At 40.0% G+C, this 17,233-nt stretch overlaps 3 protein-coding genes across 5 annotated transcripts in view; 2 read left to right on the top strand and 1 right to left on the bottom strand.

The window, feature by feature from the left end:
• The first annotated feature begins 1,031 nt into the window (after positions 1-1,031).
• Positions 1,032-10,114, top strand: LOC113502052. Of its 3 annotated transcripts, none has more exons than XM_026883441.1 (3): positions 1,032-2,058; positions 8,537-8,767; positions 9,406-10,114. In XM_026883441.1, exons 1-3 carry the CDS (start codon positions 1,306-1,308, stop codon positions 9,592-9,594), a joined length of 1,173 nt encoding a protein of 390 aa, XP_026739242.1. In that variant the 5' UTR covers positions 1,032-1,305; the 3' UTR covers positions 9,595-10,114. The 3 variants fall into 3 exon arrangements, with proteins under 3 accessions (XP_026739242.1, XP_026739248.1, XP_026739234.1); XM_026883447.1 differs by lacking the exon at positions 1,032-2,058 and adding an exon at positions 6,072-6,907; XM_026883433.1 differs by lacking the exon at positions 1,032-2,058 and adding an exon at positions 7,351-8,263 and having other exon boundaries at positions 9,406-9,914.
• LOC113502087 lies at positions 2,065-4,263 on the top strand. The gene has a single exon (XM_026883471.1). The coding sequence runs from the start codon at positions 3,007-3,009 to the stop codon at positions 3,796-3,798; it is 792 nt and encodes a 263-aa protein (XP_026739272.1). The 5' UTR covers positions 2,065-3,006; the 3' UTR covers positions 3,799-4,263.
• Positions 10,110-17,233, bottom strand: part of LOC113501223 (epidermal growth factor receptor substrate 15-like 1) — a 29,763-nt gene continuing 22,639 nt past the window's right edge. The window contains exon 17 of the mRNA XM_026882299.1: positions 10,110-17,208. Within this exon, the coding sequence (XP_026738100.1) occupies positions 16,381-17,208 (828 nt within the window). The 3' untranslated portion in view covers positions 10,110-16,380. The remainder of the gene's footprint in view (positions 17,209-17,233) is intronic.

The following is a 17,233-nucleotide window of genomic DNA, read 5'->3' as shown; positions in this document are numbered from 1 at the left end:
AAAATATCGAGGACTTCGATAGAAAAGCACATTTAAAGTAATTGTGTCGCACCGGGCATGGGGCCCGGAAATTATATGGATTTTATAATGGGGTGCATACCACAATTTCTCATCAATATGTCAGCATTTTATCTACGAGCATTTTTTTTACTTGGCCAATAATCGTATACGAATTACATTCATACCGCATTCTCAGTATCTATCATACAATCCCACTTTTTCAATAAATATCAATCAATCAGCATCGACTAAAGCCACTAAAGGTGTCAGGTTCCAAACCAGACCTTAATGGTCTTTCAAACCGTATTGGTTGGATCGAACCACCTTACGTATATAATAGCGGTTGATCCTGTCAATACGACATGACGACGACGGTCAATACTACAGGGGTTCATAACAGCAGGGTCTTTAAGATTCATGTCTACGTCAAACCAACCCTTTCCTCATCATTGCTACAAAGGTACTATAACATAAGGAATATTCCCAGAACCTTGACCTAGTTTTACAGAACCCCAACACCTGTGCCTAGCCCAAAGTACAAAGGTATCTACGTCATAATTCTAGATATCAGTTTCCTTGAACTACATTATATCTGATAAAAGTTCGTTCCCCGATAAGGTTTTGGTAACGTGAGGCAAACATAATCTGTAGGTGAACGACCCAATGTGTGTCATTGTAACATTTTTGTAGGTCACCAAATATTTTTGTGATACTAACTTTTAATCTCGGTTTCACTTGTTTATTTAATTGATTTCGAGAAAAAATGTAGGGTGAATAGAGCTTATTGTTATAAAAAGTCGTACAATACTTATAATACACTCATAGATCATACTTTTCCGTAAGAATATAATATTCATTGCAACTTGTGTTACCACAGACCATGTTATTAGATCGATGGACTGTAGGTATATACACATTATGCGATGCATAGATAATGTTCTACGTCTTGTTTCTGTTACCATAGATTATCGTACCTTTAGTGATGACTGTGAACTAACTTATATCATCAAAACTCACTTTTAAACACGTTCATTCGTTTTTCCGCGACAGTGGCACACGGACTGGCCGGTAATTTAACAAAAATAACGTTCACAACTTAAGCGTTTGACGTTGAAGTACCCACATATAATAACATACAACATTTTGTAATATAACGAACATACAGTGCTTCACTAGTTTTAGTGTTAAACAGATAGCTAGATATAGATAATGCAAACCTTGAATTCGCTTATCAATAAATAGCTGAATATCTTAAATATCCATTGACAACTTACCTCAGTGCCAGTACGCTTCAGAAACACAACAATGGACAGCCGGGAGCAATCATTACGCGTTCTACTGAACAATATAGCAGCAGAGCAGGGCTATGTAGACTACGAACTGATTGTGGACGGATTCTCGAGTGGTGGCGCCAACTACACCTCAAAATTATACACAGCTGTTATAAGAAGCCCAGATAAAGAAGATCTCAACCTGTTTGCTAAAATAACCATTGTCGGGGACAAAATTCGAGAAGGTATAGGATCAAGAATGTTCGACACTGAAAGCTTTGTCTACAATAAACTGGCGAAAATTTACAAGGACATAGAAGAAGAAAATGGTCTGGCAGAGGAACACAGGTTGACATTCCCGAAGTATTATGGATGTGACGCCACGAAGTACCAGGAGACCATAGTACTGGAGAACTTGGTGGCTGCAGGCTACTCCTCGTACGACAGGTTCAAGTCGGTGGAGTGGGACTACGCGAAGGCCACCGTGACGCAGATGGCGCGCCTGCACGCACTCTCCTTCGCCTACAGCGAGAGGGACCCGGAGGAGTTCAAGCTTGTGCTAGCCGAACTCAGGGCGGAGATGAAAGAGGGCTCGCTGGACGTCATGGCTGAAGGTTCTATCAAGAATGCGCTGAAGCACGTCGACAACAGGCACAAGAAGCAGCTGGCGAGATTCTACGAGTCGTCCATGACGGAGATAGTGATCAAGACCACTCCGCCTTCCTTCCGGCCCGTCATCGTGCACGGAGACTTCAGGGGGAGCAACATCATGCATAAAGTAGACGAGGTAAGGCTAACTGGGCGTCATCTCATACACTGTAGATACTCCGTGGGTACTTTGACACATAGTTCACGTAAAATGACTTGAATCCTGTTTTAAAATTATCAAGAGAGAAATAGTGGTTATTTTTTACAAAACCAAAAGGGACTCCAGTAAAAAAAACACTAAATCAATATCGTATAATAAGTAGGCCGTCGTCGTGTTGAAGTTCGATTTGGCTCCACTATTAGCTAAGAGATGACGCGCAGGCGCACGTGCGCACGCGCATCGCACAGGGGTCGAGGCTCTTTTCGAGTATTCACGGCCACGCCGCGCGCCGCTACTCGCCACAAGGAAACTCTTACGTAACAAATATAATGATGTCTTTACAATTTCTAGCGCCAATTCTATTTGTAGATACTGTTTTAGATGATGTTTAAATGGGAATCAGCTGTTTTTACATAACTATGATGATGCTAATTAACTTGTTGTTATTATGTTATGGTTGCTATCAACATGTTACGAAAGTTGTTTAATATTATCTAATAATACTGCGTGTTATTGGGACGCGATGTTATTTGAGAAAAATGCTTTCTATAAAATAATTTGAAAACATTAATCGTGAATTACTACTTAATTGATTAATGATTAGATTAAAACTGTTATTTTAACTTAAAACGAAATATGAACAATATATACAAGAAAGTGCAACATTGTTTATTTATTAAGTGTTCGTTTTTGTATTGTTGGTTGTACATAGATATTGTATAACGTTTTAAGTGTCGACTCGATAGCAGTGGATGCTCACTCTACTAACCCACTGCACACTAGACTAAGGTATCGTCCTTGTCATGTGAGTGATATGATAACCTCGAGGTAACTCGCGGGAACCCGCGGCCCGCCAGCGCCACGCAGTTGGAACTCGGCGCCGCGCTCGCTAGTCGCCGACTATCATAGTACACCGCAACAGGAACCATGTCGACCTCGCTTCAAAAATTGTTAAATAACATCGCAACAAACAATGCCTTCAACAATTGTACTATTGATATCAACGAGCTATCTAGCGGCGGCGCCAACTACTCGTCGAAACTGTATACCGTGGATATTATAGACGTTAACAAACTTAAAGAAGATCTTCATCTTTTCGTAAAGGTGTCTGTTTTGGGCGAAAATATACGAAAGAATTATCCCCCGTCGTTCTTTGACACGGAAATGTATTGTTATACGGATCTACTGGAGGCTTTTAAGGAATTGGAGAATGAGTGTGGGCTGACCGTGGAGGATGGGATAGCCTTCGCGAAGTTTTACGGTGGCGACCCCACGCGCTACCAGGAGACAGTGGTGCTGGAGAACCTGGTGGCGCATGGATATCATGACTTCGACAGGTTTCATTCCTTTGACTGGGCGTACGCTTTATCGGCAGTCACAGAATTAGCAAAGTTTCACGCACTCTCCTATGCCTACCGCGAAAAACGACCAGCTGAATTTGAAAAAGCCTTAGATCGTTTCAAGAAGTCTTGGAAACCAGGTGTTAATGCTGAAATGGAGAATTCTGCAAAGGATAGTGCTTTGAAATGTGTTAAGCCAGAGTATAGAGATGTACTCGAGACGTTTCTAGACAAGTACATGAATAATATCTTGTGTGAGTGCTACGCGACCGCGGCTCGGCCGGTGCTCGTGCACGGGGACTACCGGGGCAGCAACTTGCTGCACAGGTACACGGAGGCAAGTACACTCTCTTCTTTACGAAGAAAAAGAAGAATTTAATATATTCTCCTTACTATCACGCCATTACAAATACGAAATAGATTTATTTGGGTAACATTAACGTAATTATGTTGCGTGAGACTCGCTCGTTTGATTATTCTATGCGGAAGTGATTATTATTTATTTATAAAAAAAACACAAGCACTTGTGTTGACAAGGTGTTACCAGTTTTTACAAAGAACTTATAACCGTTACATGTTGACTATTGGCCAGTGACTGTGTTTAAAAAATCGTTTGAGTAAATTGACACATTTTTTTAAGTTTGTAATTTATAATACCGAAACCCACATGGAAATGAACTTCTATGTCTCTCTTCTATCATTACAAATATAATACGTCTTTACAATCCATAGGAGTAAGAGCCACATTCAAGGGCATGGAACAAGATTAATTATTCTAACATATCCTTACAAACATTATAAATGTGAAAGTAACTCCGTCTGTTACGCTTTCACGTCTAAACCACTGAACTGATTTTAATGAAATTTGGTACAGAGATAGAGTTGACCTTGAGAAATAACATAGGATAGTTTTTATCCCGGACTTTTGAAGAGTTCTCTTGGAAACGCGATATAACCGACCTCGACGCGGGCGAAAAGCTAGTTTGACATAAAACTGAGCATTTTTATAGAAATTATGACGACTATAATGCAATTCAGTGGATTCCTATTTTAAAAGAATATTCCATTACTAATTCATTCAGTACAAAAAGAAATAATTATCAAATTGATATTGTTATCCATCTAGTACTTACTGAAGTAGCTGCTTGTACATACCCTAAACTGTGAATCGCTCATTGCCTCCAAGTCCGAACTAAACAAAGCCTGTACAATAGTAACTATAAATAAATGCAAATTGATCCTAGCTGTCGCGGTAGATGTTGTTTTGCAAAATAAATTAGATATGTCTAGGGAATTTCTGGTGTGCAAAAACGTTTGGGGGTTGGCAACCCTTATTAGCACTAGCCTGCCCCTACACCTAGGTATGAAACTAGATAGAAACCGATTTATCAGACCTAGATGCAAAATATGCTAACTTACATAAAAATCCTCCGTTTCAACATCGTGACAGTCTTTTTTTAATAAGTTTACCCAGATCCTGGAACAAACACATCATCATGTTTGTACTGCGTAGGGGTCGAACCTTGATCTCTGGTATAGCAGGCAGAGAAATTAATTGATACGCCAACAAACCATTGGAATGCTTATAACAGGAATTAGTGTTGTGTTAAATTTGTTATGAATGCAAAATATAACTTTTGGGGACATCTAATTAGTTTAATAATGACTTTGATTATTCTATTAGTACATATATGTCAGTAGACGTCTAGCGACCATTTTCAATATTCTATCTATTGATGTTCTTTCGAAAACACAATATGATTTGTGTCTAAATAAAGTCCATTTATTTTTTACTAAGATTTAGCTAAATACAATTTGTAGTTGACCTCCTAAACTACAATATTTATTCACAACAACATAATATTACTATATTAATTACATATTTACAATACAACATGATCGTATTAATAACCATGACTATAGCTCCTGAGTTATTGAATATATCCGCTTTCTTTACATCAATCAATCATTCAAAATTCATTTATTCAAATTAGGCTACTAAGTAGCACTTTTTGAAGGTCAGCACCATTTACATTGGACAGCACCCAGTTTCGCCCACCCTTCACCGCTTCCTAAGTGCTTTTGCTGTGAGAGAAGAAACGGCGCAACAAACTCCCCAGCAGCACATTCATTTCGAATATGATTAGGTACCAGTTATGTTCGACGGTGCCTGTATAGTCTCGGAAACTAGGCACGGTACAACGGAAGAGGGGTCGGATAGACCGAGGTCATGCGAATCTTCCACTTGTAACGATATTGCGGGCTAGGCATCTAGTACTTATATACACTTCTACAGCTAAGGACTAGTGTTTACAAAATTTAAGCTGGATTGCAGTCGGGTTTTACCCGAGAGCTATTAATTAATCGTTCACAGATTATAATTAATTAGCGGGAATAAACCGCGATGGCAAATCGAACCCATATGTGGCCAGAGCCTCAATATCTATTTTTAAACAATTAGTCAAAGCTGATTGTGTTCCCAAATCACGTCAGCAGCCTAGTCTAGTGTTAACCATGACATGATATCGTGTCTACTGCCTTTAATTAATTTATATATCATTAGCTTTGAGGCAAAGCATACGACTGAAGTTTGCACATAAAGAGTACACTTATTCTTAAATACGTTTGAATCAATAATGACTTCCTGCTGAACGGTACCGTGTCATTCAGTTTGTTAGGAGAGCTCCCCTAGTGTAGTCTGTTACTCTTTGTGCTGTCTACGGCCAAACTAACTCATGGATACCAAGAAACCAACATTACGGGAACTGCTAAATAAAATAGCAGAAGAAAAGCATTATGAAAACTATGAAATAGATATAAAGGAATTGTTATGTGGCGGTGCAAATATAACGTCGGAGCTATACACAGCTGTCATAAGTGCAACAAATAAAGATGATCTGCATATATTTGCTAAAGTGAGTGTCATTGGTGAAAATTTACGAGCAGTTATGCCCCCATCGTTCTTTTACACCGAAGCTTACTGTTACACGACGCTGTGGAACACTTACAGAGCTTTGGAAGAAGAGAATGATCTGCAAGATGAACACAGATTGAGGTTCACGAAAAGCTACGGCTTCGACCTAACCAGACCTCAGGAGACCGCCATTTTGGAGAACCTGATGGCGCAAGGATACGATGTGTTCGACAGACGCAAGTCCGTAGACTGGAGTTATGCAGCGACGGCTATAACGGAACTGGCTAAACTCCATTCACTTTCTTTTGCATATCGCCAAAGTAACCCCGAGGAATTCGACTCAGTGGTAACTTATGTCAAGAAGGATTGGAATGAAGCTGCTATGGTTTACTTTGAGCAGATAGGACTGGCTGATGCGATGAAGTATGCAAACCCTGAACACCTGGAAAAGCTACAGAGGTATCTGAATGATAGACTGAAGAACGTCCTAGTTAATAGTTTCGCGCCTATGTCTCACGTCGTCCTCGTCCACGCGGACTACAAACCAAGTAACTTGATGCACAGAGTGCTCGAGGTGAGTGCTACGTGATTGGCCAGTATAATATGTTTGAATTAACGTTGCTGGTGATCTTACTAAATAGTTTAAAAAATTACATAATGTAAAAAAAAGTACAAACTGAATTTCGAACAAATTGTATTGATTGAAATAAATGAGAATACTTAAAACTTGATAGAACTAAGTTTTCGGTGGTTATTTTTAACCTAATACAATAGCTTAAATTACACAATAAAATTAGTTTTTATCAACGTAACCAACTAATTAACTAACTTAACACTCGTGTCGGTAGACCTCAAACATCATTACATTCTTTCCTCCCTACCTGTTTATTCTGATACGGGATAAGTCGTTAACAGCCGAAGTATTGTGAAAATGTAGGTAGTTTGACAAAAAATAATAATCTCTGCCAATATTTCGCGTTCATGTTCGAAGTTCATTCATTCACACGTTGAATAAATATCGGTTTTGGTAACAAGCTCACTCTTTTGCGCATCATTGGCGACCAGGTGTATCACCGTGCCAACGTGCCGACGTGCTTAACGACAATACTTAAACTTTTGAAAAATGCAGTGCCTGAGGCTCGCCAAGTCTATCAGATTTATTTCAACGAAACCTAAAATACATACAGTAGAATCGCATTTCAGCGATCTGTTGAAGAGAATAGCCGGGGAACAAAAGTTCGTTAACTATGATTTGAAAATCGATCCGGTGTCGACGGGCGGCGCGCACTACACGTCGAAGCTGTACCGCGTGCGTCTCACCGAGCAGGAGCGCGTGCTGCACCTGTTCGCCAAGGTCGCCGCCATCGGGGAGAAGATGCGCTCGCAGGCGCCGCGCATCTACGAGACCGAACACTTCGCTTACACCAAGCTGGCGAAAATCTACGAGGAATTGCAAGAGGAGCACAAAGTTGAAGACGAATACAAACTATTGTTCCCGAAGTTGTATGGCGCCCATCCTAAAGAGCACGAGGAGACGCTGGTGCTAGAGGACCTCATGATGGCGGGCTACGAGTCGTATAACCGGTTCAAGTCGGTCACGTGGCACTACTCCCAGCGCGCCGTCGAGGAGCTCGCCAAGATGCACGCCCTCTCATTCTCGTACGCAAAATGTCGACCGGACGACTTCAAACAAGTAGTCGGTAAACTTAAATTTGAATATAAGCTGGACCAAAATGACATGAAGACATACTACTCCAGGATAATAAGTCGGGCGGTGGACGTTGTTCAAGACAAGCACAAGGCTCTAGTAGCTGACTACTTTAAGGATTTCGACCAGGACGACTTCAAGGCGCTTTATAAGACCTCTCGCGGCGTAGTGATAGGGCACAGTGACTATAGACCTAATAATTTAATGATTAGGTACCAACGCGTAAGTTATTCTACCTAATTAATCTTTTTTTTCTAGCGGGTATTTAATAAACTTACTTTATAAGGATGTCACATCCTTATAAAGTAAGTTTATTTAAGGCAGTTGAAATGCTATATTTTAAACTTATAATTGCGGCACATACTTAATTCTCATTACCAGAGAGAGCATTGGAAACTGATCTATCTATCTATTGACCTAAAGACAAAAACTACAACTACAAAAATATCCATATTACTAATTTCAGTCTTATCTAACTTGGTGTTTCTTTCGCAGACTGGTAAGGTGGACATCAAGATCGTGGACCTGCAGACGCTGCAGGGGGGCAGCCCGGTCACCGACCTGCTGTACTTCATCTTCACGGGCTCCGACGAGCAATTCCGCGCGCAGTACTACGAGAAGCTCATCGACCACTACTACCAGGAGCTCAGCGCCGCGCTCAAGAGGCTGCACCTCAACCCCGACCAAATATACTCCCGCCAGAACTTCGATGAGGAGCTGAAAGAGGTTAGTTAATATCATACCCCATGTGCTTATTTCATCCGTCTTCAAAAAACAGGTGGTTCTCAATTCCACTGAATGTTTTTTTTTGTTAGTTATTTTCTATTCATAGTTATTTTGGAATGGATAAACCGATTTAGTTAATAATTTCATTATGTTTGACTCAACATATTATAACACGTTTTGTAGCAAAAAAAAAACATTATTTAACCTAACTTAAAGATTTTTATCTACCCTAAGTTGCTCAGGAAGACATTATGAGCCTTCCTTATAAATCTACGCTCAAAGATTTAAAATTAATAAATCATTGTCCTACCTATCCTTAATTACCTACATAAATTTTGTAAAATGAGCGCAACCTTCAATTTAAACAATACATTTTAAAATGACAAGGTACAACGGTCGTATAACGATTACTCTGATTGTCTATTTCCGTTAGCACACGTACTTATCTAGGTACGTTTTGCTGTTCTGATTCAGTTAGCTTCCTTTTATAATCTATTTGCTAAAAAAGGGCATAAACAAGCGAGTCCACAATGCAGACATGAATACGATTAGTTTTCAATTAAAGAAAAAAAAAATGATTTGATAAATATTGAAATGTGATATAGATTATTTTATAAATACTTGTCTTTTTTCTTTAGAAACTTCCATTCGGCCTGGCCCTGGCTGTGTTCACTCTGCCGGTGATCACCGTGGACACCGATAAGGCTCCAAAAGTGAACGAGTCTATGGAGATAACCGACTTCTCCGTCAGCAACACTAGCGAGCTCTACAAGGAGAGGCTGAACGGAGTCATCAACGACTACGTGCGCTGGGGAGTCCTCAAATAAGGTCAACAAGCCTCCGAATATCATTTTACATCACTTTCATTTCTTTGTAAGCCTATGACATTATTATAAGTAATTGATGTTCATCATTAGTACCTAATTGTATTTTTAATTGTATGTGTTCAGCGGCTCACCTGACTGGAAGTGCCATGCTTGTTCCAATAACTTCCTTTGAAATAATCATTGTTTGAAATTCTTGTAATTCACTTTTGTAATTCAATAGTATTAATTCAATATTTTTTTGACTTTTCATTTTTGATCAAACAATTTTATGGTTATAATGGCGTCCAGGGTGGCTGTATTTTTTGTGTGTTTTTATTGTATTGACTGTGCTTAATGATTTTCTAACGGATGTGTCTGAACTCATTCAATTTGTATTCAAATAGTATTCTTTTGATTTTAATGTATGTTTTATGATATTGTAATTGATGTAATGCCTTAACTTGTACCTTTTTATGATATTCACAATAGTTAAGATGAATTTGATGTGTAACTTTTGATAAAATAAAACAATTGAATAATATTTTCCTCTTTTATTATCTCAGGAATTGTTTGTTTTCATATTAATATAATATCATAGTTCCATACAGTGAATACATGTCAGCGGGTAATGACGAATGCACGACCTGATACTGAAACCAACTGCTTCTCATACACACGATACGAGTACAACAAATACACAATTATAATAAGGGCTCACAGCTGGCCACTTTCAAATCCGCAACAAATCTATTACAAATGTTTCATTAAATCTATAATAAATTATTATTTTTCTACAAGAACTTGAATACTAAGTTTGTGGCGAGTTGAAAAGCGGCCAGTGTTGCCAGTATAATCATTCAAAAACTTCCACTGCGCTGCAGGAAAATAATAATGTCGCAACAAAACACAGCCAAGAAATGATACAAATGAGCATTAGGTCGTGTTGTTGGTGCTAGTACCGTCGACACGACGTCGCAACCGCCGTGACTGACAATGAATCAATAATTTGGTCGTACACGCTAAATTGTTACAAACGTACACAACTTTTACTTTATATAAACATTTATTTAATTTTATATAATCAATATAGGTTACTTATTTAGTAGAATTTTCTATTCTTGCATTTTACTAGAACAATGTGCATTAAACAATTATATATATTGATATTATTTTATAAGCTTATTGTTGTATAGTACGAAATCAGTTTCGAGTATAAAAACAAAATTGTGTTCTGGTAAAAAATGCAGTCGTTTTACAATAGCGCGAACTAAAAGCTGAGCCGCGCCGCATGCAGGCTTGCAGGCGATATGTGGCTCGACAGAGTGACGACATGGGCTACTCGCTCGACGTAGAGGCCCAGAGATACGAGGCGATGGATACACATGACGGGCACTTGTGTCCCTACGTGTTTACTGCTACCCTACATGTAAAAATGCCATTTCGTTTTTAATAGCATAAACCGCCGAGTTGCGCGAGATACGAACATGTCGTGGTCTTGTCACCGGAGTTAGAGCAATCAGCACCCATGCTACGGAGTGATCGCTGTGACAGTCGCGGGCAAGACCCCATATACATATATATAAATACGACGCTAAATCACAAGAATTTGATTATTATTAGATAGTTATTGTACCGTCAGAACAATCATTTATACTTCCCCTAGTAAAGCAAACGTGATATGAGATATTGTACTATAATAATAGATTGTTTAACGTTGCTTCGCAAACGAGTATCTGGGTTGCTACACAATAAGTAAGAACAGGAAACCGATAAGGAACAACAACTTCACATTGTTCTTAAAGATATGAATTTATCGACGAGCGATGAGAAAACATTAACACAAAAATAACTTTCATAAAGATTATAGTATAAATAATTTGTAACAGATAACAAGAGTATAGCGCGGAGGTGGGCGCAGCCGCGAGCCGCCGCGCAACCGTCAGAGTCGTACTGTTTCACAGAAACAGCGAGAAACATGAATAGAAAACATCTTACATATTCGTTGCACATACAAAAGCTGTGAGTAAGTCGCTAATCATATAAAACGAGAGCGTACACCGACTTAACGAAACATTACATCTTCATACGCGATAATATTAGTTACAATAGTTACAACAACGATGGGAGATTTAAATTCAACGTTCGGGATGTCGTCTACTTGTTCAGGGTTCCTACTCAACAGTCCTCCGCCTACGCTACGCTCCGCTATCGAGCCAACAGCATACTGTCGCGCGACAATCCTGGTCTCTATAACCTTCCTATAACGTGAACGATTATATATTTGTCTATACTAACAAGCTAAGGCGCGCGGTCCCTCCTAATACTGAGCAGTTGCGGTGAGCGCAGACTGTTGGCGCCGGTCACTGTACACGTCACTTGGAGCTGGAGACAGGGCGAGTGGTCCCGCGCACCGTCACTACCGCCTTAAGCTTACATTAACCTGTATTTATCAAATTTACTTCCTTTATTTTAATTTAGCTTTAAATACACATATACACGTCAACGATGAAATTTAAAGTTTAGTTTTATTCGGCTATCACGGAAAGGTACATACATTATAATGTATACTTGATAACAGACAAGGGTCGGCCGGACCGCGCGGACGCTATAACATGAACGTACAAAAATATATTAGAAAAAGTAATTGACTACGAGAAAATATATATATCTTCAATATCAACAACGTAATAGAAATTTGATAAAATCATCGTCAGCTTTAAATATTTTCATAGATTTACACTACACAAATGGCATGCATATGTCGAGGTATCTACAGTCGCTAGTGAAGGCGCGAGGTCCGCGCGGCCCGCCGAGCCACAAACAACAGCGCCTAAGAAAGAGATAACAACATTAGGATAATACCCATAAACGCATCGGTATTTAATAGTTACACGTTTACTTTACAATTACATCATTAATTTATAACCTATTGACTAACCGCTGCTTGCGGAGACATTTTTACTTATACACGATGCAGAAGTCATAAGTGTTCATACGCGGTACAGCTTTTTTTTTACTTTTTTACAAATGTCTCGGCAAGCGTTGTGTACTAAAGTAGTTATTGTATGGGAGGCTGCGCTGGGCCCGTGCGCACACAAGCAAACAACTTGCTACTACACAGCTAATTCATTGGTAATACAAGCTAAGTAATCGACTACCATTTTGGTAGAAACTTTTTTTTTGGTAACACCACGACCGAGTTCCGAATTCGTCGCGGCGTTGTTTTACGAAGCATAATTACTTTTTTATATAATTTATCGGAAGATCCTTTTATGATAATCGCAGATGACCCCTTTCATGTTCGAAGTACAAGATGTTGTACAAATTAGCAACGATTAATACAGTTAGAGAAAGGCACTACCGAAGAGACTATGTGTTGATCTTGTATACCGATACAACAACTGAAGCGAGGACAAGGATATCAGATATAAATAAGAAATAGCAAAAGAGGGGGACGGGAACAGTAACCAAACTGGTTGATATCATTCACAATAAGCGTACCAAACAGATGAGTATCAAACGAAATATATCTTTACGACACTTACGAATAGGGTAGAAAGTCTCATGATTATTGATTAGTACTTTGAGTATGTTGCGACATTCATTAAGTATAACAAAAGGCTTCGATTGCAAGCCTAACTACACGAGTTTCCAAACTGTTAGAGCTGTTATTCCACACACAGCGCCAAACCTTACAGCGATGTTACTCCGAGATAAAGCATGTCTTTAGTATATCGTCCGAAGGAAACAATGCATTCATGATTAGGATTTAAAACGGCGAACGAACATAACCCGCGAACAGCGTATTACAGACACCTCAGTATACTAACATAGCTGATACAATATAACTAGTAACAATGACCTTTTTTACAATATTCAAAATCCTACAATTAACATTTCGAATAACCAAAAATGAAAAAAAAGATGGTCCTCTATATGACAGTTGCGTCAGTATACCAAAAATGTCGCTAAAACAATTTAATAACTATTGAACATAATATTAACAAATAATCAGTAACTCATTGCACAAACCTTGTTGTACTTTGCCATACATACTCGCACACTGGAATATTTTCATACAACTCACACACATTTTATACAAAACAAGTAATGTATCTGCAACATTGACAATTTACCTTCGTTTAGACAGTAAAGTATTGCACGTTAATACTATGATACCATGTTATACCTACGTAAAAGTTTGGATATTCAAACTTCAGATCAAATCTCTACTGATCCATAGATCACACTTGCCGACGAAGTCAGTCCACAGATTTGATCCAAAGTCAAAATATCCGCAAATAAAAAAGGAACAATAAATACATAAAACAATAAAAAAGGTATACAGTATTAAAAAAAATACAAAAGTTTAAAGAGAAAATTAATCAATGTCACACATATCACATACGACATTATAACTATTTATACAACATACAAAATAAACAATAATAGCGCCGAATAAAAAATATGCGGCGATTAATATACAAGTACCAGTGGGTAGGCAGGTGTTAGCAGCGGTCCCACACTGGAGACGGTGTTACAAGGACTTGAACGGCCACCTTGCAGCTGTCCAGATGCCAGGCCAGAGTGGACCTTATAAAGATGAATGTTAATATAAAGATGTATTGATGACATTACCATCTCTTCAGTATGCAACCATTGCTACACCTACATCGTCGTATCGTAACTTACATTTAATCAGTATTAACATCGAAGCATTTTTTTGTATTATTTTACAGTTTAATATTGTATTTGATGATGAGCCTTTAGCGTTAGTAATTCAAGATAAAGATAACAAGCAAAAACAATAGCTTTCTTATCTTTGGCTGTTCGGCTCTAAAAAGATCGAAGCCTTAATAGAAATAAATATCAGACCTTTATATCAATAAGAACCAGTTCGGGTGGCACGTTACTATTTTACGCTGGGAACATTAATGGTTACTTTACAAAGTGACGGAGACCACTACACTGTGGCCTCGATCTAACACGGGATTATACTGAACCATCTAAATTGATAAATAGCAATAAAGACGCGACAAATAATTACTCGTTTCAACAACATTTATTGTTCAAAGAGTAGTTTATTTGGTAGCCATTGTACATTTAACTGATAAGTTTGGGCGTCAGTGTTCATGTCGGGACTGTAACACTGTTATACGTATGTCGTTAGTATCCCGACAACGCCAGTGATGCCAACATTACAACTAGACTATACAATGTAGTGAGGAAGTCATTAGGCCTCGATTGCAGACAACAATATATTACACTTTAACATTAATTAATTTATAATTATAACTGTCGTCAAGTGAATCGGTTATTACGGTTAAATGTTATGCCATTACACACCAGTGCATAAATATATATATATAACTACCATCATTTCTAAGTTGCTAAGCCTAACTTCGTGATATGATCATGTGTACTTGTAAGTAACCTTGAGCTGCACTTGTCTTACTTGAGCCACAATAACCGCGTCCACAAGACGACTGCGCATACCATCCACGACCAGACACCGCTTTGATCGAGCCCTCAACATGCAATAATCAAATTGACTAGCGAAACAATTTGTATACTTTTTATAATTAAGTTGATTTGCAGTCAGCGATCAAATCAATAAAATTAGGATAATGTTGCATTTTCTATCTAAAACCCCTTCGCCTAAGCGGAATATTATGTAATAGACCATATTTATTTAGTAATCGAGGTTGCCCGACTATTATTGTATTATAAACATTTGAAATAAATTAATATACATTAGGGTCCAGACGCGACGAGGCTAGCGAGAGTATTTCAGCATTAGCAAGTGTATTTTTGAGCTTGACGTCGATATTTTAAAGTCACGTAACTACCAATCTTTTTATTGATCACTTACGCATCAATCATCAAATTATGACGTTAGTTTGCCATTGGAAAGTGAACCGTATTTGCTTTGACTTTATGACATTCATTCTATTATCAAACTGCAGTTACATATACACGAGGCCCCGCGGTCGACGTTATTGCAGTTTCGTTATTAGTTACAAGATGACGGCCAGTTAGTTTTTGTATATTTAAAGAAAAACTGTACATTAACTGACTATGCTTTAATCTCAATATTTTTAATATGTACTGATCACGGGTATTTAAAACTTGTTTTTCTATTATACATTGACACTATTTGTAAGTACTTGATAAACAAACACCTATACGATGGGCCCTAGTAAAGGGGCAACCCGATTATGATTCACATGAGTCTGATATGCAATTTATATTACATACCACTAGCTCGTACGGCTACATGCCTCAATTTGGAATGCTGAACAATTTAACTAAACATAACGAGTGAAATATCAAATTTATATACATATACCTTAAGTTTCCTTACATGATAGATGGCGATCGCGTTCAGTTTGTGATGTGCCAAGCTGTGGTTAAATATAGTTCTAAATCATTGCCTGAAGCATATGTAACCATAACTTCATCACAATATGCATGGTTAAAGCTAACCTTCAATATGTACGACTTCAAATTGATGCCGCACTTGTGATTGTACGACATCACTGTACGATTTTCTTCGCCGTTCTGAACATAGTTCTATTTATCATTAGAGTGAGTGTTCAGATCTCGCGCGCAATACAGTGACGTCACGTGACCTGCCATCCGCTAGCGTTGAACTTTAGCTATTAACAACATAATTATGTATAATTATTTATTTATAAATTACTCTTCTAATTTAACACTCGCCCTCAATCTCTCGCGTAAAAATATCGAAAAACAAACATGGACGAATTACAAATGCAATAAATAGGGTGCCGGGAGCGGGCGCGGTCACTTGTCCTGGCGCGAGAGGGCCAGCGCCAGCTGCAGCTCGGCGTCCTCCTGGCGCCGCCGCGCGTCCGCCTCGGCCTGCAGCCGCCGCGACTCGGCCGCCGCCCACGCCCACTGCTGCTCCTCCGTGGGCAGCGTGCCCGTAGCTGCGGACTCCGCGGCGGCGGCCTTGCCCTTCTTGTCCTTCTGCTTGGTGCGGCCGATGCCGCCTATCGTGTGCACGAGCGAGCGCGCGTAGGCCACGCGCCGCGGGGACTTCTCCTTCTTGGCCGGCAGCGTGTTGGAGGGCCACGTCTCGTTGAGGTTCTTGTTGGAGTCGGTGGGGCCCCAGTCGGCGGCCCAGTTGTCGGACTTGGTGGCCCAGTTGTCGGTCTTCCAGTCGCTGGTGGCGGTGGTGGTGTTGTTGTGCGCGGCGTCGTCGGGCCAAGCGTCGCTGGCGCGGATGTTGGGCGCGCTGGGCCAGGCGTCGTCGGCGGCCCAGTTGTCGTTGGGCCAGGCGGCCCAGCCCCCCGCGGCCGCCACGTTGCCGGTGCTGGCGGCCGCGGCCAGCTTGGGCTGCGCGCGGCCCGCGAAGGGGTCGTAGGCGACGGGCGGGGCGGACACGCGGCCGCTGCGCTTGTCGGGGGGCGCGAAGCCGCCGTTGAGGTCGGCGCTGGCCGAGAAGAAGTCGTCGGTCTCGAAGCCGGCCACGGAGGTCGGCCGGCCGAACGGGTCGTTGCGCTTGCTGTCGGTGACGTCGGCGAAGGGGTCCTCGATGTTGAAGGGATCCTCGTATCGGTAGTCCTTGAAGGGGTCGTCGGCGAAGTCCATGGCCGCCTGGCGGTCGGTCTGGACGACAAAGTGTGTGTGAGTG

The sequence above is a fragment of the Trichoplusia ni genome, chromosome 2, assembly GCF_003590095.1.
Source record: "Trichoplusia ni isolate ovarian cell line Hi5 chromosome 2, tn1, whole genome shotgun sequence".
NCBI classification, from domain to species: Eukaryota; Metazoa; Arthropoda; class Insecta; order Lepidoptera; family Noctuidae; genus Trichoplusia; species Trichoplusia ni.
The sequence above is the reverse complement of the archived record's forward strand: the minus strand, read 5'-3'. Positions and strand labels throughout refer to the sequence as shown.

What these genes read in the sequence shown, in the direction of transcription:
- LOC113502087 (XM_026883471.1), top strand. Translation starts at nt 3,007, where the DNA reads ATGTCGACCTCGCTTCAAAAATTGTTAAATAACATCGCAACAAACAAT.
- LOC113502052 (XM_026883433.1), top strand. Translation starts at nt 7,457, where the DNA reads ATGCAGTGCCTGAGGCTCGCCAAGTCTATCAGATTTATTTCAACGAAA. An exon ending in TAATGATTAGGTACCAACGC is followed by an intron (nt 8,264 to 8,536) that starts GTAAGTTATTCT and finishes TTTCTTTCGCAG; the next exon opens with ACTGGTAAGGTGGACATCAA. An exon ending in TCGATGAGGAGCTGAAAGAG is followed by an intron (nt 8,768 to 9,405) that starts GTTAGTTAATAT and finishes TTTTTTCTTTAG; the next exon opens with AAACTTCCATTCGGCCTGGC.